Genomic DNA, 23251 nt, shown 5'->3' with positions numbered 1-23251 from the left:
TGTTGTCCTTCTTATATCGAGGCGCCCAAAACTGCACACAGTACTTGAGGTGGGGCCGCACCAGTGCAGTGTAGAGTGGGACAATCGCCTCCCTCGACCGGCTAGCTGTGCTGTGCTGGATGCACCCCAGGACACGGTTGGCCCTGTTGGCTGCCAGGGCACACTGTTGACTCACATTCAACTTGCCGTCAACCCAAACCCCCAGATCTCTTTCCGCAGGGCTGCTCTCCAGCCTCTCATTCCCCGTTTTGTATGTATAACCAGGATTACCCCATCCCAGGTGCAGAATCCAGCACTTCTCTTGTTAAATTTCATACGGTTGGTGATTGCCCAGCTCTCGAGTCTATCCAGATTTCTCTGTAAGGCCCTCTACCCTCGAGGCCTTAAAGAATACGGAAATACCCCTAAAGAATACTAATCACAAACTTTTTCTGAAAGTAAGCAAGCAGCATCTGCAGAACTTAGTATGTGTTTTCTGCTTCTCTACTTCCACCCAGTCCAATAAAGCAAATGTTTAGGACTCCAGATCTTCTGAAACTACATTTTCACTCATTTCTTTAATAATAAGGAAAATTCCAAAGAGGCCAGAAGCAGTAGCACTTGCACACTATCAGAGAAGTAAAAAGAAAAATTCCTACAAAATCATCTCCAACCTGTGTTTCATCAAAATGTAAGAAATGGGAGAGCCAACGCAGTTCATATATTGGCTAAGGCTTAGAAAGGTTTAAGTATTACATATACAACTTAGAGGGATTCAGTCACGATGCTGAATTAATTTTGCCATATTTTACATCTTGCGATTTCTGTGGGCACTAGTACAAACACTACATTATCATGAAAAACTTCCTTTCTCATATGAAAGTTCAAAATAACTGAACTAATGTGACTAAAATAAGACCTATCACAGGTCTTTAGTTTAACTCAAACCTTTTCAAAATTTAAGAAGTCTAGCTAGCTGTTAAGGAAAAAAAGGCAGTTTGGAAAGATTAAGACCACGTGAAGGATGCTCTCACAGAATTCTTATGGAATTCAAGCCCAATTTAAAATAAAGTACTGAAAATAATCATATCTATCCTCATGCCTTTCTGGTTAATTTAAGAGCTCACAATGAAGAAATCTCTTTACTCATGAGATTGCTAGCCAGACTCTTTCGTCAAGCCTCTGTAGGACCACAGCAAGCTCTACCAAAGTGAATGGAGCCTCTGGAATTGAGATTCGTTCTGTGTTAATGATTGAGGCAGATGATTTTGGGTATGGTGTAAAAAGGATATTCACTCACTAAGTATTAGTTTTCCAGAAACTACATTAAGAAGGTGAAGGGAAAACTGAAATGGTTGTTGCTTCATGCTTTTGAGGTGCCCATCTCTCATTTCTAGTGCAAGTGACTGGTTCCTCTGAATTGCTTCCAACACCTTACACGACTCCCTTTTTTGCAGATAAGAGATTTCTGTGAAAGGGCTGCTACCATTATCAGTGCTACACTTACTAAAATAAACTGTCTTCTAAGTAAAACAGCATAATTATCTTCCAAATTGTCTTAGAAATGTTACTGATCAAAAGAAATTTTATTGTAGCTTCAAACTAGAACAAAATTCACACTGGAATTACCTGCCATGATTTTATTTCTAAGCTATAAATATACATACCAAATGAAAGCTCTGCAAAAGCAATTAAGTGCCCATATTTTTATTGCTGGCTGAAATTAATATCCTCTCTTTGCTCCTTAAAAATAATTAGAATAAGATATGTATTTGAGAGCCTCCAACAAGCATAGAGCATTTATTATATAATTTTTTTTCTGAAAGAAGAGAATGATCTGCTACTTACATAGCATCCAGATTTGTCCCATTAAAAGCATGGCCTTGGATGCTGGTAAAACCATTATTGTAGAGTTTGCTGCAAGCAAAAAAAAAAAAAAAAAAAAAAGAAAAAATTAGTGTATTTGGGATTGCTTCAATACCTGAATACTTAACATCCTATGTATCATTTTTCTTGGCAACAGCACATTTATGGATGGGTTAATTTTAATCTCTTGAAGAAGCAGCAATTATAGTGCAAGGTCAAACAAATGCCCAGCAGCATTCTTGAGTGTAGCTGAATCAAGAATACCAAGTGGCAGGTGTGCCATCTTTCACTTCTTTTTACAGCAAAGATAGAACTAGACTAAAACACTTTGCTATAACTTTCCCACCCTCAAACTAAAAACAAGGAAACAAAATTCTGCTAGGACTGATTAAGGAAGGCTAAAGGAATTAATACCTAGCAAAATAGGTATGATTTTACTATCAGGCCTGCCTGAATTTTTAGAATTCATTCTTTTGCTCCCTTAGAGCAAAAGGATTTCTTTTAGAATTTCTTTAGAATTCATTCTTTTGCATTCCAGTGCTCTTCCCCCTAGTTCAGGTCATAACTCATTACAGTCATTTTCACTCCCCTTAGCCCTTTCTTGTGGCTCACATCAATATGACTTGCATAACTGAAATTTATTTAATAATTTTCCTTCAAATATGACTCTTCTGACATTTGCCACCCATTAGTTTTCACGGTATGTGCCACTTAAGTTGCAAAAAAGTTAGACACAGTTCTAACCACACTGTAGCTTTACAGGAGAACTCTGCAAAATTTTCCCTTTGATTTTCTCCAATATAACCATTCACTGGCATTAGTGTCATACAAAATCAAAACCACTTTGGTCAAGCCTAGTTTAAAGAAGAGCAGCAGGCCTGATTCAAATCATTACCAAAGTAAAGGATTTATGCAAACTAGATTATGGATACTACCTGTCTATGGTGTTTCTCTGTTACAAACTACTAGAGAGTAGACAGGGATTTTTTTTTTTTTTTAAACATTTTACCATATGCTTGAGAGAGGTAATTTCCTTGTGACTTAAACTGGAAGAACTTACAGAGTTAAAGATTCATTACAAAGCCCATGGAAAGCATTTGCAGGCACTGAAGTCATGAAAGGATTATCTGCAATTTCGCTGAAAAAGGAGACAAAACATCACAATCAAACATCTGCCCAACAGAGCTTCTCCAGAACAGTTTTATTATTAACTGTTCTCTGCCTTGATAATAAATAAAAGTGTAGAATAACTTGTTTAGTTATATCTAAGGCCAGAAGATACGTGTGGGATGATTAAGAATCGAGCATGTTCCAGTATCCAGGAAAAGAGCTTGTGAAGCAGATGGGTTTTGTAGTCCTGCTGAGGTGTGCCAGCCTGTGTGATTATAGTGGTAACAGTGCAGACAGGTCCCTTGTCTCATAAGCCAGAAAATTAGCAAAGTATGTCAATTGAGCCAGCCCAAGTGGCTTCAGAGCTGAGATCCTGCTCTCTAGCTAAGCTCAGATAAGACATCAGATAATACATTATTCAGGACAGAGGCATTTCACTTTACAGAACTGCATTTAGCACAAGTGAAATAACTTACTATGTAATCTAACCTAATGATTCTTCTCAACTCTCATCCAAATGAGTGTTTCACTACCTGTCGTTTCTTAAATACTTTTTTACTCCCACTCTGCAGTCTTAATAAGTACTATGTATCTTCAGACCAAAACTCTGTTGTGACAAAAGAGACAAAGAAAGACTGAAGAGATTTACTATGACTGAACTGGAGAAAGGAGAGAGGAAAAAGCTGGTAGAAACAAAGGGCGGAGCTAAGTGTCTGATTGTCCTTTTTCTGCTTTTTCTTGAATCATATCGGAGTCTGGAAACCAAAATATTCTGTAAATTTTTCTTTTCCTCAGCTTGTGAATTAGATGTGGTCTAGTAAGGCCAGACCATAATGTCTATGGGCCCAGAAGTCCTATCAATTACCCATGTGACAGGAACAATTTCATTCCTTTTCTGTGCTCTCTATATATATGGGCTAACACTGAACCGTACAACAACCATTTTCATTCCAAGTAGTATTCACCGATAGGTGGTTTCCACCACAAGTTATTTTGGTTTGACATTTTTCAGATTGGTTCGCTTTTCTAAACAAATGTTTACTTGTAAGTTGCTTGACCTCAAAGGCTGATAGTGATATAATGAATGCTTTTTCCCCAGCTATATCTTATTCATCATTTAGAAACATATTATTCTTCAAGAGCAGATTTTGTTTCTTGATGAAAGAAACAAAAAGACTATCTTTCATTGAATAGGAACATTTAGAAATACCTCCCTTGAAAGTGCAGGTCTACTCTTTAAAAGTCTTTCGCATATAAGACCCGTGTTTATTTTTCGTTAGTGATCTTTATAAAAAATTTTCAAGGTAGAAGTAAAATAATGTTTTGCTATCTGTCACTTAGTCACTGAGTTGGTTGGAAGCAAGGACACAAATGATTGTATAAACTGCTTCTTTTTCATCTAGCCTATTTAATTCTTGGTTCTCTCTACTTAGTGTTTAATTCACAATCTAGTAGAGCTTAATCTAAGCTAAAGCCCTTTTGGTCTTTGAGGAACTCCCTAATAGCTCTTAAGATGTAGGTGTATCCCACTCAGACCTCTGACTGACTCAGGTTTGAATCTCAGAGACCTACAGCCAAGGCAAACATAGCAGCTCCAGGTTATGGAGTGTGAGTTAGCACAAGGCTTACCTTTAGTCTCAGGAAATCCTTGGGAGGGAAGATCTCATTGCTCACTGCAGGTCTAGACTCTTTAGCAAAACAACCAGCATTTCTACATTGCTCTAAGATTTGTCTTGCCAATGGCAGACCATGAGTGCAGGGGGGACTGACCATTCTTGACTAAGAACGCCCCTTAGCAGCACTGAAACAATGCCTGGGGGAGACCATCAATCATACCTTTGCAAGTCACCTTCTAGCATAATTCTTCTCATTTTTAATAGCCTTTTACCTAGCCCATCCAGCAGTCAAGCGTCTTCCAGCTGAACACTACTACAATATAAGATTGTTAACTCCTCTCTAGGACTAAGTAGTGACCAAGATATTTTTACCTTGTGTCAGCCTGCAAGTCTTCATCTGAGCTGCTCTTCCTCCTTCGCTTGATTGCAACCCAGAATTTGAACTTAAATTGCAGTTTAGAGCACAAAGATGGATGTCATCTTTGCATTCTGAATACCAAGAAACACCTGCTTTTTTCACAGCAGAACTCTTTGTTTCTGAAATACCTTTAAGGATAATAGTGGGAGACCCCCTGCCCCCATTTGTGTTCCCATTCTCTTTCTCCAAAAAATTGTTCTACAATTTGCTTCAAGACATATTAAAAAAAAGGGGGAAGGGGGTGTCTTTATATCAGTTAAAGTAAATGGGTTTTAAGGTGTGAGAAAGAAAGAAGGTCTTAGTGTTATGTAGGAGTGCCTCATGTGAACAAACCCAACTAAATTAGCAAAGCTTGCTAATAGGAAAATTCTTTCCAGCTGAGGACTTTAGTAATGAGAGATGGCTCCACCTAGGAAGTCTAGCTTTAAAGTAGGCAATTGTCAGTCCTGGTGCTTTGGTCCTTCAGTGGGACTATAGACTTGTACTTGAAATGTGACCCTACAAGTAAGGTTGGGCAAGGGCATTTAGGCAAAGTGTGTGTTCATAGACGCTTATGCTGTCCATCTAAAAGAGCATGCATCTCATTCAACTACTATGAAAAAAGGCTGAGTGACAGAAGGGAGATGGGTAGTCCTCTTTCTCAAAGACACGCTGTGCCAGGCTGAGCTGACCTCACTACTAAGGCTGTCATGAAACCAAGGTTCTCCTGGTCTAGCAACTTAAAAGTTCTACTTTATTTCTCAGCTTTGGAGATTTGCTTTTTAAGCTTCTTTTCTGTTTTCTTTATTAAAACATTAATTGTATGAAGCAACATATTTTGGATAAAATAAGTCTTCACCAAAATCTTCCTAAAAATGTGAGCTCAGCCAACACTGAGCTTTTTAAAGGTGTAATGATAAACAATTGCTCTCAAGATTGTCCAGTTCTCCTGCTCTTGAGTCCTCTGTGCTCAGGGTGGGGTCAGAAGAAAGAAGGCAGATAGCCAATGGAGGTTATGATTCAACAATACGGGAGCTCACTGAAAAGTAGTATCAGAAAATGTGCAACATGAGCTCACCACGCCAGCACAAATTTGTTAGAAGAATGTTGACAGGATGACTTCATGTTAGCAGGCTGTATGTCAGATCAGGTCCTGTGTGTCACACTATTCTGACTTCAGACTAATTCAGGTATTGCACAGCCATTACAAAAACAAAAACAAAATAAAAGCAAAAGGCCGGTAGAAGTTGTGTATCATGTGCTTTGGCTAATTCAAGAGAAATGCGCTTGTGTGTCCATGTCTTTCATCCAGGTCAAATGTATACTGCTAGGTGACCTGGCATTTTCCAGGTTTGGTACTAAGGATAATTGAAATATAGTTTGAGGAAAAGTGCTTTGTCAGACTTATTTGATATTTTTCTCCAAAACAGAAATGTTCACTATAGGTTTTCTTGGGATCTGAGGATGGGAATATTCTAACTAGCTGTGAGGACAGATACTTACAGTAAAAAGTTCACATCAGATGAGTAGATTTTGGTGAGGTCTGGAAATGCTTTGAGTCCAGTGTTAAAAATACCACTGAAAGAGAGAAGAAACAGAAAGAATTACATGTACTGGATCACTGAACAACAACAAACAATGTATTTAAAGCATTCAACAGTGCAGGATGGTTATTTCATCCTCTCTGTTGTCAATCAATTCATTTACAATGAACTGTCCAAAATATATGGATGCAAGAATAATTAAAAACAATAAAAATACCAGATTTATGATAAATTATAGAATCTAAAAAATAGGAACACAGAATAATAAGACAGCTAAGCAGATCTGCAGAGGGAAGTAGCCTGTGAAGTGGATAGGGAGTAAAAAAATTATAACTCTGGATTCACCTGAGAGATTAAGGCTGCTTCAGACAATAGTCTGGACCCCCAAATCCTCTATCTTTCATTGAGGCTAAGAGCTGTTCAAATAGCTCTAAAAAGGGAAATTGTCTTCAAATGTGAATACAGTTAATGCCCCTTATTTCTGAACTCCTGTAGAGTGGAAATAACTTAAGAATTTTTAAAATCTCAATTTTTAAAACTATTCTCCTGAAATGAAATTTTTTTGACTACTTTCTTTTTATTGCTTTCAGATCTATAGCAAAAATCTGGAAAAATCTTTCCTCCTTGCCACTACCCCCACCACACACACACAGAGCCCTTTCTAGAGTCTTCCAAACATTACTCAAAATCACAGAAGTTATTCTCTTTCTCAGCTCTCTTTCCTATGCTGTAATTTTAGAATTTCATGGTTACTCTGTGCTGCTCTTTAGAAACTTCAGGGGAATACAGGATTTCTTTCTGCCATAGAGGTCATTTGAAATCAAGTGTCTATAGATGGGCTTGTCACATTTAGCTTTAACGTAAAGGCAGGTATGCTTTAAAACCCTGTGTAAATATCTAGTAAATATAAAAGATGTGTATATTTCTGTTGTGTCCCTTCTTCCCACTACTCCCTACAAAAACATAGTAAGACAGCACTTATCATAAAAAGAAAGCTAGCTGTGGAATTTTGCCAAGGAAACATTAATGTATTCCAGACATTTAATGGATAAGATGAATGGCAAAATTACTGATGAATTTGTGAACATGTTTTCCTTTCTCGCAAAAGTAGTCAAAGTACCAACCCCTACCCTAGCTGGCTTTCTGTCATTAAAATAAAACAACAGGGAAAAACATTGCAATCAGTTCCAAAATGAAATGCAAAGAAACAAAACTGCTATAGTGTAAAGAATCATCTGTGAGGCTTAAGTGCCAACTTGTTGCAGGCGCTAAATACTTACAGGTATTTCAAAAGTGGGAGGTTCTTAAAGGCGTCTGGATCTATGTAATCCAAGTTTCTAAGATTTCGAATTTCACTGTAAAAAAGGGAGGAACATTACCACATTGTCATTAATATTTAGTTATTTATCATAACAGAAATCAGCAATGTTAAAATGAAATTTCAGGGACCTAATTCCTGCAATGAGTTTTTGTAGCGGCCAGCACTAGCTCAAGACCACTATGCATTCTGAGCAATCTTTCAATGATGAATTGCCATCTGGATAGATGCGGTCCTGGAGTCTGGCTAGTTTAAGCAAGGGGGGAAGAAGCACCTGAGATTTCATTATGGATCCTTTGTCTGCACAGTCCTAAAATCAAAGCAATAGCTTGTCGTAATGGCTATTACTTTGAACATGGTGAGAGTTTTGTGTCTGCAAAGTTGAGTAAAAAGAAGAAAAGTTAAGCAAAACTTTCAGTATCGATGTATAATAATGCGAATAATTTACAACCATCTATTTAGCTTATAATTTTATGTCCTATTATTTTCCCGGTTACTTCCTTCATGTCTCTAACAGTATTTTGTATTATTTTTCCTGTCTCTTTTACAGAACTTATCAGTGGATCCAAAAGATGGCTCAGGTCACTTAAATTAACTCCATTCTGAGACTTGACATGGACACACCATTCACCATATAGCCATGTCTGGCAGTATAGAGGATAGTGTATCTCTTTGCTTTATACTGATGCAAAATGTAACATAGACTTCATTCCTTACATCTTCTGTCCACAGTTATGTCTTTAAGGACTTCTACCCAGGTGACAATTTGGACTACAGATGGCTTTTTAGACTGCATATGTTGAAGAACCAGCCTGACACTGATCGTGGCTATGGCCATGCTGGGTGCTTTCTGTAGGTGTGTTGGTGGGGCTGCTGCCCCTCCAGCCATCATGATCATTGCCTGGCATCATGACTCTTCCTCATTTTTCTGAAATGTTTGTCTCTGCCCTTAATGCAATTTTCCTCAATCTTTCTCATTCCTCTTTTTTTCAGCAGATTGCTTCCTTTTCTATCCATAATGACAGTCACCAGTCTGGCTGCACCAATCAGACCGTGCCCAAATTCCCTGTCTAGACTCAGTAGACCTAGCAAATTTTCATCTTTTATGAAAAAACCCACCCATACCCACCCCCATCACATGCACACTTTTCCTTTCCTGGCCTCTTTACTGTCTCCAGAAGGGGTTAGCCCTTTTTGCATGTGTGCTTCTATTTCTTTACCTTAAACCAGTTCTGGACCCTGGTCTTACAACTCTGCTGGAACAACTCTCAGCCTTTCATAATATAGAAACCATATAGAAAGAACAGTGCCAATATTCCTCCTGAGACTAGCTGTGGAGCAGTGGGCTGAGGGAAGCACTTCTTGCTACTTAGACAGAGAAATTTGATGAAGACAACAGGTATAGATGTCATGGTGGTGCAGGTCGTGTGGGTGATGTTCTGGTCTTAAGTCAGTCCAAGAAGTGGTGCTACTGGGCAGATACTCAATGGCCAGAAACCAGTAGTATTTAACTTACCATGCCCTAACAGTGCCAAGTAACCTACACAATATAGGTATCAGTAAGTTGGGTTTTAAGGATACCTCTGCCACTGGAATAATTTTTACAGGATAAAATCAGCCCAGCCAAGTTGTCTGAGAAATAAAAGTGGGAAAAGAGATAAAAGACAGTAGATAAATCAGTATGCAGATACAGGTACCAAGACTTCAGCCTCTCTATATACTGTTGTACTGACAAAACAGTTCTGCTCCACCTTTCAAGTCTTCATTTTTTACTCTGTTTACTCCAACATTGCAGGGAGACAAGGATTTACCTTTTACTGGCGTGTTAAACTGATGTAATTAACAGCTATACTCTGCTATTACAGTGCTGTAATCAAATATTCTTCATGTCTGTTAGCTACTTTGAACAGTACTGTTTCTGTATTTAAAAGAAATCTTTTCAATGTCACTCTCTTGCTTCTCTCAAATTATTTTATTAGTTATGTAGCTATCACACTCCCAACAGTGGAATTTGCTCCATAAACTTTAACTGACATATTTTTTCCATCACTGACTACATTTAAAATGCTGGACTCCTGGCCAGATATTCCTTTGTTGTGGACCAAACATACTCCAGGGAAAGACAGTCTTCAGATCAACCTTCAGCCTGGAAATGGATAATTCATTGGAGTACCATAGAGTCATTAGGTTTTGGCTTGTTGCTATTCACAGTATCCTGCATAAATGATTTGGACGAGGGTACTGAAAGTAAGAATTCGAAATCTGCAGATGGTACTAAAATTGGAAGCACAAAATAATGCAATGAGATTTTGATTTATTAAGTAACTGGGCCATGAGAGGGCATGTGCTGTTTAACAAAGGCAAATGAAAAACTAATTAATCTGGGAATAAAAGATTTAAAACTGCCAGATGAGACAGTTGGCACAGTAATCAGAGAAAAGCTTAAATAATGTGAGTGAGGAAATCAGTATGATTCAACTTAACGTTGGGGAAATGTTTATGTCCCTGCTGTTCAATTTCCTTGAATTTGTAATGCTGGGATTAGGAAAGAAGTATGCTTTAATATATACTGTATTTATAATTGCATTTCATCCTACACTTTGTATTATAGAGGTTTCTTAAAGCCCAAAAGGAAGAAAAGGGCCCATTGTGGTAGGCACTACAGAAATCAACAGCAGTTGCTTAGAAGTCTCTAGTCAAAATACATGAAAAAGAGGATGAGAGAGGTATAAAAAGGTAAAAGGTTGTTGTGGTTTAACCCGGCAGGCAGCCAAACACCGCACAGCCGCTCACTCACTCCCCCCCCTCAGTGGGATGGGGGAGAGAATTGAAAAAAAAAGTAAAATTCGTGGACTGAGATAAAGACAGGTTAATAGAACAGCAAAGGAAGGGAAAATAATAATAATAATGATGATAGAATATACAAAATAAGTAATGCACAGTGCAATTGCTCACCACCCACTGACCGATGCCCAGCCAGTCCCCGAGCAGCGGTCGCTGCCCCCCAGCCAACTCCCCCCAGTTTATACACTGAGCATGATGTCACATGGTATGGAATATCCGTTTGGCCAGTTTGGGTTAGCTGTCCTGGCTATGCTCCCACCCAGCTTCTTGTGCACCTGGCAGAGCATGGGAAGCTGAAAAGTCCTTGACGAGTATAAGCACTACTTAGCAACAACTAAAACATCAGTGCGTTATCAACATTATTCTCATACTAAATCCAAAACACAGCACTGTACCAGCTACTAGGAAGAAAACTAACTCTATCCCAGCTGAAACCAGAACAAAAGTGATGTGACCAAAGTGAATGCTATGGTTAAGAAAAACATCAGGAGAAAAATCCCATTTTCCCTACTTTTAGTCCAGTCAGATGTGCCTCTTGCACTTGACTGGCTGAATATGTGGCCTCTCATTTCATATGCATGAAAAAGAGACAGATCTTCAAACTCGGTTCCATTCATGAACTGTGCTGCTGCCCTTGTTTTGCACACTCAGACATCATTAATCTCAGAGTACCGGAAGGAATCCCCTGCTAAAATCACAGATTTAAAGGATATCTATAGCCCCATCAATATTGGAGCCTATGAAGTTAAGCCCATAAGGAGAAAAGATATTTGAATAGTTCTGATCTCATCAGAACTATTAACAGGATAGTGATACAGGAACTGGATTTCACAATTTCTTTTGCATTAATCAGTCATGAGCAATACTCAAAGGTGCCTAAATGTTATAAGATAGTAATTTTCAAACTGTAATCAAAAGACTGCTGTGGTGTGAGGATTACTTCCAAACGATCCAAAAAACTAAGAAAAGCAAGTTGACTATCGGTAGATTCATTAGACAGGGTTTGCACTTTTATCAGTAAGCTTTTCTGAATTGGTGAATTGAAAAGATTGAAACCCACTGATTTAGAAAGTTAAGGTTCCTTTGAAAAGCAGATCTAGGAAAACTATTAGTAGTTTTAGCTGCCTAAAATGCAGATAAAGCCAAAGAGTATACTTAAAAATGTCTAGTAGGATAGTTCCCAGGTATCTAAGTGCCTGTGAGAGCTGATTTTAAGTGACTTTTGAAATGGAACTTTGACACACTGTATAAATACAACTTAATCTTAGCATACAGTGCTTAAATTCTGCATCCAACAGCAATGTAACAATTCTGACTCCTTCTGGGAATGAAGTGCTTTAAAGACATTAAAAAAACCTAAGACGGTTAATAGGCATCTTTGTTGACCGTTGATGCAGAGAGGCAAAAGGTGCCCTGAATAAACATTTCACTTTGCAGTCCTAACTAAAATTACTTAGAGATGCTCATAAGAAAGAAGGATGCTGCTACCTACTCACAAGATAACAGAATTATTTGTGGAATATTTACAAAATTATTCGAAGTTACTTTATAAACTCTTCAGCTTCTGCTTTAGTTTTAGAAGTACACAAACCAATTAAGAATTGGCTTATTTGTGCTTTAAAGACAATCAAAGTTTTATATTTTATTTCTGGCACTCAGAATAGTAATTTAAAATATACTAGGTTCACAATCAAACCACCATCTGACTGTCCATGAACAGCAACTCAGCTTTGCTTTTTAAAGAAAATACTTAAAAAACTTTAACACATCAAGAACAGATGTGCAGAGAAAGTCACTTGATGATATAAAGTTCTGTGTCAAGACTTACAAATAACTATGAACTTATGTTCAGTTACAAAGATATAAATATTTAGTTCCAAATCCAAATGAATCTAAAAATGAAACTAATAATAACTGTTCAAATATTAGTCTAATGAATTAAGGAGACATAAGTTCGCTAGATAACTTCTAGAAAGGTTAATAAGGTACTTAACATCCTATATGAATTTAATAATCTTAAAAAAAAGCACAAAATTTTACATATTTAAGTGGCTCCTAAATTTCATTTACCAGACATGTCTTTCATACCTGCCTTGCAATATTGACACATCCTTGAGTTTGTTCAAGACCAGAATCCAGAAACTGCAAATCTGGCCATAGAGTCTCAATATAATCACGTTATGCTGAGATACATATGAAGATTAAGGATATCCAGGTCTGTGGTTCTGAAATGTTTTAAATCAGCCTTTTTTTTTCCTTGTAATAACTTGGGACCCCTCTCTACCTTCTTAGGCTTACTTTGCCTATAGCTTCCTTGGCTTTTCTCACTTCTATATATACTTCCATGTTTTATTCTCCCCCCACAGCCAAACTATCCATGCTATTTCATCTGCATGCACCTCTCAAGCTTTTGCACCACTAGCACCAGAAAACTGGCTCGGGCTCCCGACAGTCTATTCCCTACCTCCAGACTGCAGCTTTTAACAAGATTTTTCTGCACAACACTTGTCCCAGTGCCCTGAAATTCACTGCAGGTACACAGCAGTCCCCCCAAATCTCTTCAGTCTCCCTCTCCAGTTGCTTCTCAGATATTTCCATCCAATCTCCTCTCCTTTCTGCAGCACCACATCCCACGACCTGGCTCCACGAGCTGTCCAAGAGGAGAAGTGCAGCCCTGGCCCGGAGGCTGCCCCGGAGCTGCCCCGGCCCCTGGCTCCAGCTCACCACAGCTCACTGCAGAGATGGAGAGCGGTCCCCCACCAGCTCTCCAAATGACGTCGCGTATACAAGGGCAAGCCACTTGAACCATAACCTTTGGCCCTGTTCCCAAATGCTGAGAGGGCTTTTCATGTGGTTGTATAAGAGGAGAGAGCTTTTGGAGTGAGGAGGAGAAGGGAGTAGGGAGAGATCAGAGGAGAGTGAGCAGAGACACAGAGAAGGGGAAAAGAAAGAGTTAATTTTCCTGGGGTTCCTTCCACAGGAGCGTTTTCCTGACAAATAATGACCTAATTACAAAAGCTTTTTATTTAGGGTAATGCTACCAAGCTGCAGCTCTACTAGTAAGACAACTCCACAGAGACATGGACTGCTAATCAGACACTTTCACAATTATATCTAGAAAAAACAAATACTTATGCCATTGTATGGGAGAGACAGTTCTGAATCTGTAAACTTGTTAAGTTTGTCTCACAGACATACTTAAAAAAGGTAAAGACAAAAAGAAGGAACAAGAAACCATGGTGAGACCAATTCAACACAATCGGGGAAAAAAACCCCCACAAAGTCTTGGCCCTGATTTTCATCTTCATAGAGTGGGAATTTTGCCATTAATTACAACCAAAATGAGATGTGGCCCACTAAAATGCAGCAGGTGATCAGTATCCTTGGTTTGCAGAAGTTGTTCAGCACTTGACAGGCATAGGTTCATAAAAATAAGACCTATGCTTAAAGAGAGCTGAGGTCTGGAAGGAACAGAAAGCCAGGACAGAGGCACATGAACTGAATAAGGACCAAGGAAATGGAGCGCTGAAGATCAAAGCTGAAGCACACTAACAGGCTTGGCAGACAGGGATGATGACGAACAGAGGATGCCTATTCACCTGACACTTGACTCAAGCCAAGCAATTAGTTCCTCCCTTCCACAAACACTAAATTTTCTCCGAAGAAGTTATGTTTAAAAACAAATTATTTTAAAATGAAACTGTGTGTATAAGTTTAAATTAGGGTAGAAAGATTATTTACATAAAACTGCACTTTATGAAAAGTCCATGAAAAACAACCTGTGAAAATAAGACTCTGTGAAATTACTTCTTTTCAAAACTGTTAGAGTAACTTCAACTTCCTTCAAAATACCCTATGATAATCTTTACCCAGTATTATTTTAGCAATAATACTTTGAAAATACTATGCAAGTGGAGAACATTAAAAAAATGCATAGCACAACATATACATTTATCCCTGAATAATCTTGTTCTTTGGAAAGTAAATCAAACCCAACAATGATAAGTGTTAACAAATCAGAGGAGTTATGGAAGCAATTCAGAAAAACGGTCAAATTTATAAATTGCTTTCTTTTACAGCTTATATGCAACTGCCTAATTTGCCAGATGCCTGGATAACCCCTGATTAAATAATACACGTGCCTTATTTCCACACAGATTTTTAAAACCTGGTAAGCGCTTTTGAGTGGTAGAGGTAGCCCTTCTTCGTGGGCTATCTGCAAAGGTTTGGGGTTTGCCTGTAGTTTTTGTGAGTAGAGTTCTGGTGTCTTGTCCCAGGTAGTATTTTTGGCTCTTGCGCAGAAAAGAAAAAAATGTATGTCTTGTATGTCTGTGTACAGTTTCTTTTTTGGTAGTGCCTTGTGAGAAATATAAGGGGTCCCACATTACCGTAACCCTTGTATAGCAGATCAGGATACCTCCTCTCCACCGTGCCCTCCCCGCAGCCTGTGCCGTAGGTGACGTGAGTGTAGGTGCCCGTGAGCTCTGCTGACTCCTGCCCGGGCCTGCAGCTTCCCAGTCATGGACAGCACATCCAGGCCGGGGATCTGGCATGGGTGTGATCATGCGGTGATTTTGGACCTTGCTGGTGTGCTCTGGCCTGACTTCAGGGGAGCCGTGACAGAGGCATGCTTATGGCAAGGGGCACTGGTTGTCCTCCCAAGCAGGAATATAAAAGTGTTTTGGGGGTGGTTAGAGACTGGAAGAGGACAAGAGAAAAGGCTTCTACTCATATTCCTCACCAACACTTTAGGTAGTAGAAAGTAATGCAAATTAGGCAGTGCTACAGAGCACATCACAAGAATGAGTGCCTTGGGAGGCACTGGCAACACAGAGCTCCATCCACCACTCCTTCAAACTAGTCACACGTTTAAAAGTGCACATTTTGTGGAAGATTTCTGTATATTCAAAGGCTTACATTACATTACCCTTTGAAGGAGACCAGTTTTGTGTTATGAATTAAGATCCTGAGGGAGATTTTTCTAGTCCATTCTCCACTTTGAATCTAATAGAAACAATAGAAAACAGCTATCTAGCCAGCTAGCTCCTTTTTCCTCAAGCCATCCTCAAGAAGCCTTAATATCCATATAATTTAAAACAGACAAGATACTACACTGCATATTGCACGGAAGAATCCTGCAATGAAATGTGATGGCCCAAGAGCATGTTATCTTTAACTTCTAATACGGTAAACCACAAAACAAGTACCACATGAGCAATTTGTAGTGCATAGCACCAAATGCTTTATTCATTGCTTATAAAATGTGCTGCCAGTAAATGTTTCATTAAACGTTCATTTGTGTTAAACAAGGAATCCTAAAGACACAACAACTGTGCAAGAGGAAGAGAGAACATGAAGACAACAGGCCTGGAAAAAACATCTACAGAACAGGGAATGGCATTATAACCAAAGATAAGTACTGTTATCACACCAAAGCCTTCCTTTGAAACTCTTTCAGGAATATTACAGGAGCATGTTATTGGACTGAACTAGGTCTCAGGATTCTGGACTCTACTTCTAGCTCTGCCTGTCAGGTAATCTTAGGGGAGGCACTTCCACTTTCCAGCATTAGTTGCTCTCCGACTACAGTAACAGTAATGATATTATCATCTCCTTTATTTTTATTAACCTTTCTGTTTCACACTGTGTAAAGTAAAAGGAAAATAGAGCAGTGTTAAGAGATCATCTAGTTCAATCTCTTTCTTTGACTGAAGATTAAATAGACCTATGGAGTTTCTGATTACACAGCCTTAAAGGCCTCCAGTGACAGGGACAACCTCCCATATGAAAACATTTCCTAGAGTCTAACACGAATCTCGCCTAATTTAATTTAAGGTTATTTTTACTCTTGCTTTTTCAAATATCAGTGTGGAGAATGAGTTGTAGCTTTCACCCCTTGCAACAACCTTAAAAGATATATCTGCCTCTGGCACGTTTTCTTTCTGGACGCAAAAGTCTTTCCTCTCTGACAATGTTTTCTGCATCTGTGATGACCAACAGTGCTCTCCCATGGAACCTCTGCAAACACAAATCTTCTCTGAAATATTCCAAACTGCAACTCATCTGAGCTTTACGACACTGGCACACTTTCCATTGCCTCATTTGGATCAGTAAAGGAAACATGGAAGAGTACCAGATGCAGGATGGATCCTATGAAGCTCTATTCAATACATTACCTTCTCATTTTGACAGGGGACTGCTGAATGACAGGAACTCCCTGGATGCAGGTATCCTACCACTTTTGTAACTGCCCTAGTGCATCATTTGGTGAGGTCTGGTCAGAACAAAAAGGTATAAAAACACTTCCCAGAAGCCTTTGTCCAGAAGATTCCCGTTCCCTTTAAGAACCAGATAGACACTTTTCATTTTCCTAGTGCTCTTCCAGAATGATTACTTATTATTCTTCATGTCTCCAGCTAGTGCCATTTTGCTCTGTGCTTTGGCCCTTCTGAACTTGTTTCTGGTGCTTATATTACTGTTTTACTTACCTTCAGTAATTTGATAGAAGTAATTCTTAGTTGCCAGTTTATTCAACTTGCCATCAAGCTCATAATGTAGTCCCACATATTTTTCAATACACTTTCTTACACTTCTATGGGAAGATACAGAAGAGCAAGGGAACCGAAAAGATGTAAGGAAAGAAAGCACAAGTCAAAAAAGAGACTGACTCCACATTACTGAGAAAGGAAATGAGAAAAGGAATATTTAGCTACAAAGGAGACAAGAATGACAATTCAAACATCAACATGTATGTTATTTCCACACATCCCCAAATTTATTTTATCGCTGTATTCATTTATGTAATTACAGTACTTACATATGAGTGACTTTACTTAAACTGTTGAAGGAATGGGCCTCCAGACTCTGAAGTGTTTCATCTATGGAGATGTAGCTAAACACCAGCAAACAGAGAAAGAAACAAGTCTCAGACCTTGGCAAGCCGAGGCTAGTGCTCATCATGCCACTTCATTTTTCCTCTCATTCTTTTTCTCATCCAACTGCCATGACCTGCCAGACACACAGACAGTGTCTGAGGGAGGAACTTTTAACCAGATTTTGATTTTGACTGATGCCTTAGATGCACACTATACGGCAGAATACAGTTAAATTAAAAAAAAAAACAAACAACCCACAATGGTGTTATTAAGCAGCAAAAGCAAACATCCATATTTCACATTTCAGAATCATATTTCTTCCCTTTTCCCCATTTAAGAATCACCTTGGAGTTCTCTAAGGAGATCTAGCCCTCAGGTAAATTGGGATATTTCCCTATATCGAAGAATTAAAAAGGAAGGATAGAAACAAAGATGGTCCTTGGGCCATCACTGCAACAACTGTCGCAATTTCTCTAGAGAGAAACAGATCATAAGGGCAACCGATGCTTTGATATTGCTGAGGAAAAAATGTGCTCTAACATGAATTTAGAGAGCAACTCTAGCCATACAGTGAATGTCATAAAGGATGTAAGGAGTACAGAAGCAAAACCAGACAGCAAGCTTAAGAAATACTTATTTGCACACAGTTTAGACCGAGTCGCATTTGTATTGCTAGTCATCTTCTGAACGTGGTGAGAAAATAGCTCTACAGAGTCTCTCCACCATAACTAGGAGGATGATAATACTGGAACTACTGTTAAAGGCTTTGAAGTGTGAATAAAGTTGCAAATTTACAGAGTAACTGACATTACTATTTGGGTTAAATTATCTGATTCTGTCTTTCAAAAAATCTCTTAGTTTTAAAATTTATTAATGCTGGAATAGCATTTAAAAGATGTATTCCTGTATTTTATTTACTTTTCTAAGCATATTTTATATCATATTTCTAATCTATAGATCTTGTAAAATAATTGGAATTCCTTGTATATTCTTTATATTTACTATTGTTAAAATATTTAAGTACTATCTTTTGATACTCTTGATCAAAGTTACTGACTCAGTTTTTAATATTTTGCATGGTTACACATACCCTGAGCAATTTGATCATTATTTTAAATGCACAAAATTAAATTGACTAGAAGGCTCTCAGACATCAATTTTAGATACCAAAATCAGATAAAATGTAATAATACAGAGACTGTATCATATGCCTTTCCTCCTTTTTAATCAGTAGACCTGCAAAGACCTAGAATCATACTTAACTTAAAAAATATCCAACGGGTATTTTACATCAGTTCTAATTGGGTTGTGTTCCTTAAACAAATCAGAGAAGATTTTTAACATTCTTTCAATTTTTTCCAATGACAATATTAAGAGTTATAATAGTAAACAGAAAATTAAAAAATGATCATTTAAACCAGGACAGCTTTTCAATATAATCAATTATGGATCAGATTTTTATTTTGTGTGGAAATTTTAAAGAAAATAAATCTTTATTTCTTTCAATGGATATTAAAAAATATTTAAAATGTTTTAAAAAATTGGAAAAAATACTTTGTAACCAGCACATGTTCTAACAACCAGCAGATGATGAATACCACTAACTGTTCCAAGGGAATTTATGTCCTCTCCAGACTGGAGCTAAAAGCATATTACCTGAACTAATTTTAACTCTTCTAACATAAGATTTACTTTTTATTGGTCGCTTAGGAGATGTATTCAACAGTGTTTGAAAAGATACCAGAAAAGTAACTAGTTGAAATTGTATGACCAACAGATTCTCTTTCTACAGTAATACTGCTTTTGCAAAGCTATTTGCCTCTTCCAAAAGGAAGGAAGATAATAAAAGAGGAATACAATAAAGAAAGTATTTCCAGTCTGTACCTCTGTGATTAAGTATTGCAATGTTAGATGTTTATGTGAGATGCTTTAATTTGGTTTTCCTGTAAGCAATATATGTCTATTGCCCAGGAAATTGGAGTTTCAGTCTTAAAAGAAAATTAATTCCATTTTAACAGAACCTACATTTTAACATACCAAAAGATAGGCTATATCAGTGACACATTAAAAAAAAAAGTTGTTCTATGTAGCAAACAGCTATATGTAAATCAGCTTGACAGAAAATGAAATTAAAAACGAATAATGAACAAACATTGCGTCCTCATGCCGGGGCTAGGATTTAGAGAGTACTTTTTGTGTGCTCTGTGATCAAAATGGGTCACCTTACATCAGGCAGGCAAGTGCTTTTCTCTCACTGTCAACAGCGATTCCTCCTCCCTTCCCTCACCCCTACAGCCACCATGTCCCTTCCCACCACGCTGCGTGTCACATTTTTACTATACTGCCTGGCTTGGAGCTGATTGAGTTACAGTTTTATATCTCTAAGCTGTCAGACAAAAGTGGGAAGGAAACAGCTTATTTTCTTCGCGTGTTGACCTCCACTCTTCTGCTTCATAACCAGATGTATTTGTATATGTTAATTAAACCACATCATCATTGATGACAGGGGAATGAGTTGTTTTATTTGCTTTAGTGTCATCTAGATAAACACCCAAAACCCACACAAACTCATTCAAAATCTCCTCTGAGACAGGAATGTCAAACAGAAACATGTATTAATGGTGCATAAACGTTTACTTCCAAGTGTTCAGAGTGTCTCCAAAAACTCTTTGGGCTCTGGCTAATGAACACATAATACAACATGTAAAGTGTTAAATGTAAGAAATAAAAATCATAGCAATCAGAACTGGAAGGAGTTGCATCAGAAGAAGAGGGAAAGCATGTTTAAATTCCCATTTTGAAGGCGTGTTACAATCCAGCACCTCCTCTCCCTACCAGCTGTGTTTAATTTGCAGGATTTCAAAATGCCTTCAACACCCATCACAAATACAGTCATAGTTTAAACACCAAATGCACAGCTTCAGAGAAAGTCTGTTTGCAGATAACACTTTAATCACCATTGCCCATTCAGAAAGAGCCTGAGAACACAGGATTTAAAGCAGATCGGCACGTGGCAGTAGCCAGAAGGCCCTCTCCCTGCCCTTACTTTCTTCCTTCTCCCTCTCTCCACCTTTCTTTGCTTTTTCCAGCCTCAGCATCCCTTGTGCTGCTGTGTTGCTGCCCACCAGCTGCCCCCGTTCTCTGCTGCTGACGGAGGGCAGCTCGGTGACGTGTGGGGTGCTTCACGAGAGGACAACCAGGAGCAGCTAAGGCAATCGAAGCCCTGAGTTTGGGCTGTACTCTGGGAGCAGGGGAGGTGTGGGAGCACTGCGGTGCGGATCCGTGCTAGGTGTGGGGAGCTGCATGGTGGCACTGGCTGTGGGACAGCCGTGTGCGCCGAGTGTGAAAAGGCACAGTGTTGCACAGAGGAAAACAGTGCACAGGGGAGATGTTGTGCTCTGCATGGGGCTGCTGGCAGAGAGCACTGCGCAATGCCGGGGATGCTACTTTGCATGGAGAAACTGTGGAGAAAACTGCTCAGGGAGCTACTGGTCAGGTGTCTGTGAGGTACTCATGGATGTGATCTCAAAGCATCATCCTGAGCCCAGGAAAAAGGTTCCTTATACTTGACCTTAAAAATACTGCACGTTCAACCTGTCCTAAGGCTGTAGGAAAGACCAGATGAAGCCCTTCTACCAAGATTTGATGTATTTGCAACTTTAAGGATGTAAAACAGAAATTTCTCTTGCATCTGAATACCTTATAAAACCTTTTTTTTCTTCAGTGCACTGATGCATTTCTGACAGGAATTAGCTTTGCACTTGAGCATTGCATTGAAATGCTTTTTGTTTCATTCCTGTGGCAAAGCAGCACAGGGAAGCAATCTCTACTTCTGGCTATCAAGACTACATAGTAGCTCTAGAATTTTTATTTAAACAAGGTTCATAAAGAGGACAACTAAATTTTCCATTCAGTACAGAGGAAAAAAGTTTATTTGTGGAAATTATATAGTAGAAACCATATAGCAAAATGAAGTGCTATATTTGGAACAGTAAACACAGTCTCTATCACCCTACTGAAACTTCAGTACATTTTCTAGGTGAGTTTACAAAGCAAGGAATGATCCAGTAATTTTCATTGCTGATGGAAATTATGGGCTGGGAGAGGCAAATGAGACGTGGTACATTAGAGGCCAAGACATACACACAAGAGCTGTAGTTAAAATACAGGTACTGGTTCCTTAACCCAAAGTTTATATCAAGAAGGTGGGAGTTAATGATTTGTAGTAGTAGTAATGCTGTAAGAAGAATCCAGAAGGGCATTGACACTCTTCAAATTTAAACCAATGCCTATTCTTCATAGGCTTTTTAAAATTAACAAGAGAAAGAGCAACGCGGTAATCCAGAAGGCATTGCACAGCAGGAGAGAGAGTGTGACGCTACCACATCAGGTCATGATTTTAGGTAAGTTACTGCTATATTCAACTGTATCTGTGCTATTTTCCTACATATAAATGTGGAGTTGGGGGAAGGTAAAACTCCATATTCAGATAGTCTCTTTAAAGAATAACTTGAGGAAGATACTGACATTTGTTTTCCCAGGTAGCCTTGAAATCACAAAGCAAATAAACTGACATGGATGCCAACATATTATCTTAAGATGTGTAAAAAGCACCTATTCATCTCATTCAAGGCCATAAGGTCTTTGTAATTTTGACTTTCCTTTTCAACCGAAATGTGATCAAAGCATGCAACAGAGTGGTTATCTGTTATCATGTTACTACCAAACAGCATAGGCAAAAGATTGTCATCGACTCATAATGCCCATGGAGTGAGACTAAGTGGCTGAGTGTCCTTAGCCTACGAGGTTGCTAAGTGATCTAGAGACAGGCAGTGTGAATACCCCTTCCTCACCTCCGGTGCCATGAAGGTTAGAAAGATTTGGTGTAACAGCCTTTTGGCCACTTGAAGTTTTTGGAGGCTATGCATCTTTAGAGAAGGGTTCACTAAACTCTTCAGATGAACACCTGTGCTTTTACAAATTCATAAATATTACAATTTGATAATTTTAAAATCTGAAAAGTGTCTAAGCAGTGGATTATGTGTCACTGAGAGCCGAAGAAGAGTTGACATCCTTCTACATTTAATAAAACTCTGTTTTGAACAAAGTTTATCAGGTTTACATATGATACTATACGTCATATGAAGGACATTACCCCCCAAAATAACCCCAAAACAACACACCATCTATCTGATTAAACTGAGATCGTAAATGAGGCTGCAGATATTCAAGAACAATTATTTATAAGGATTTTAGAAAGTCATTACTTCAATATACCTGGATGAAACTATAAAATACAATATAACATGTCCCCCCAAAGTCCTGTTTCAGGAATTCTGAAACAGTAGTCCATCTCAGCAATTTAGCCAAAGCTCAGCTAGAGTTGAGACTTGCAAAGAAGGTCAAGAACAACAAGAAGAGTTCCTATTGCTACATTAGTAATAAAAGGCTGAACGAGAAAAATGTGAGCCTCTTGCTGAATGAGGCGGTTTATTTAGTTAACAGTGGACACAGATAAAGATGAGCACCAGACTGGATAAAGCCCTGAGCAATCTGGTTGGACCTTATAGCTGGCCCAACTTTGAGCAGGTGGTGAACTAGAGGCCTCCTGAGGTCTCTTCTAAATTACATGACTGATTCTAGGGAGTGAATTGGGATATGGCAGAGAAGTTCCCTGCATCAAATAGCCATGCACAGGATGA

The 23251-nt window shown here is 38.6% G+C and overlaps 1 protein-coding gene across 3 annotated transcripts in view; it reads right to left on the bottom strand.

The window, feature by feature from the left end:
• Positions 1 to 23251, bottom strand: part of TSHR (thyroid stimulating hormone receptor) — a 69310-nt gene that overhangs the window by 20758 nt on the left and 25301 nt on the right. For 2 of the 3 annotated variants that reach the window (XM_009576977.1, XM_009576978.1), the window contains 4 exons: positions 7793 to 7867; positions 6472 to 6546; positions 2906 to 2983; positions 1828 to 1896 (listed from right to left, as the gene is read on the bottom strand). In XM_009576977.1, coding sequence (XP_009575272.1) covers positions 1828 to 1896; positions 2906 to 2983; positions 6472 to 6546; positions 7793 to 7867 — 297 coding nt within the window. Of the gene's footprint in view, positions 1 to 1827; positions 1897 to 2905; positions 2984 to 6471; positions 6547 to 7792; positions 7868 to 17491; positions 17567 to 23251 lie in introns of all 3 variants that reach the window. The other variant, XM_009576976.1, reaches the window with a different exon arrangement.

The sequence above is a fragment of the Fulmarus glacialis genome, unplaced genomic scaffold, assembly GCF_000690835.1.
Source record: "Fulmarus glacialis isolate BGI_N327 unplaced genomic scaffold, ASM69083v1 scaffold7044, whole genome shotgun sequence".
NCBI classification, from domain to species: domain Eukaryota; kingdom Metazoa; phylum Chordata; class Aves; order Procellariiformes; family Procellariidae; genus Fulmarus; species Fulmarus glacialis.
The sequence above is the reverse complement of the archived record's forward strand: the minus strand, read 5'-3'. Positions and strand labels throughout refer to the sequence as shown.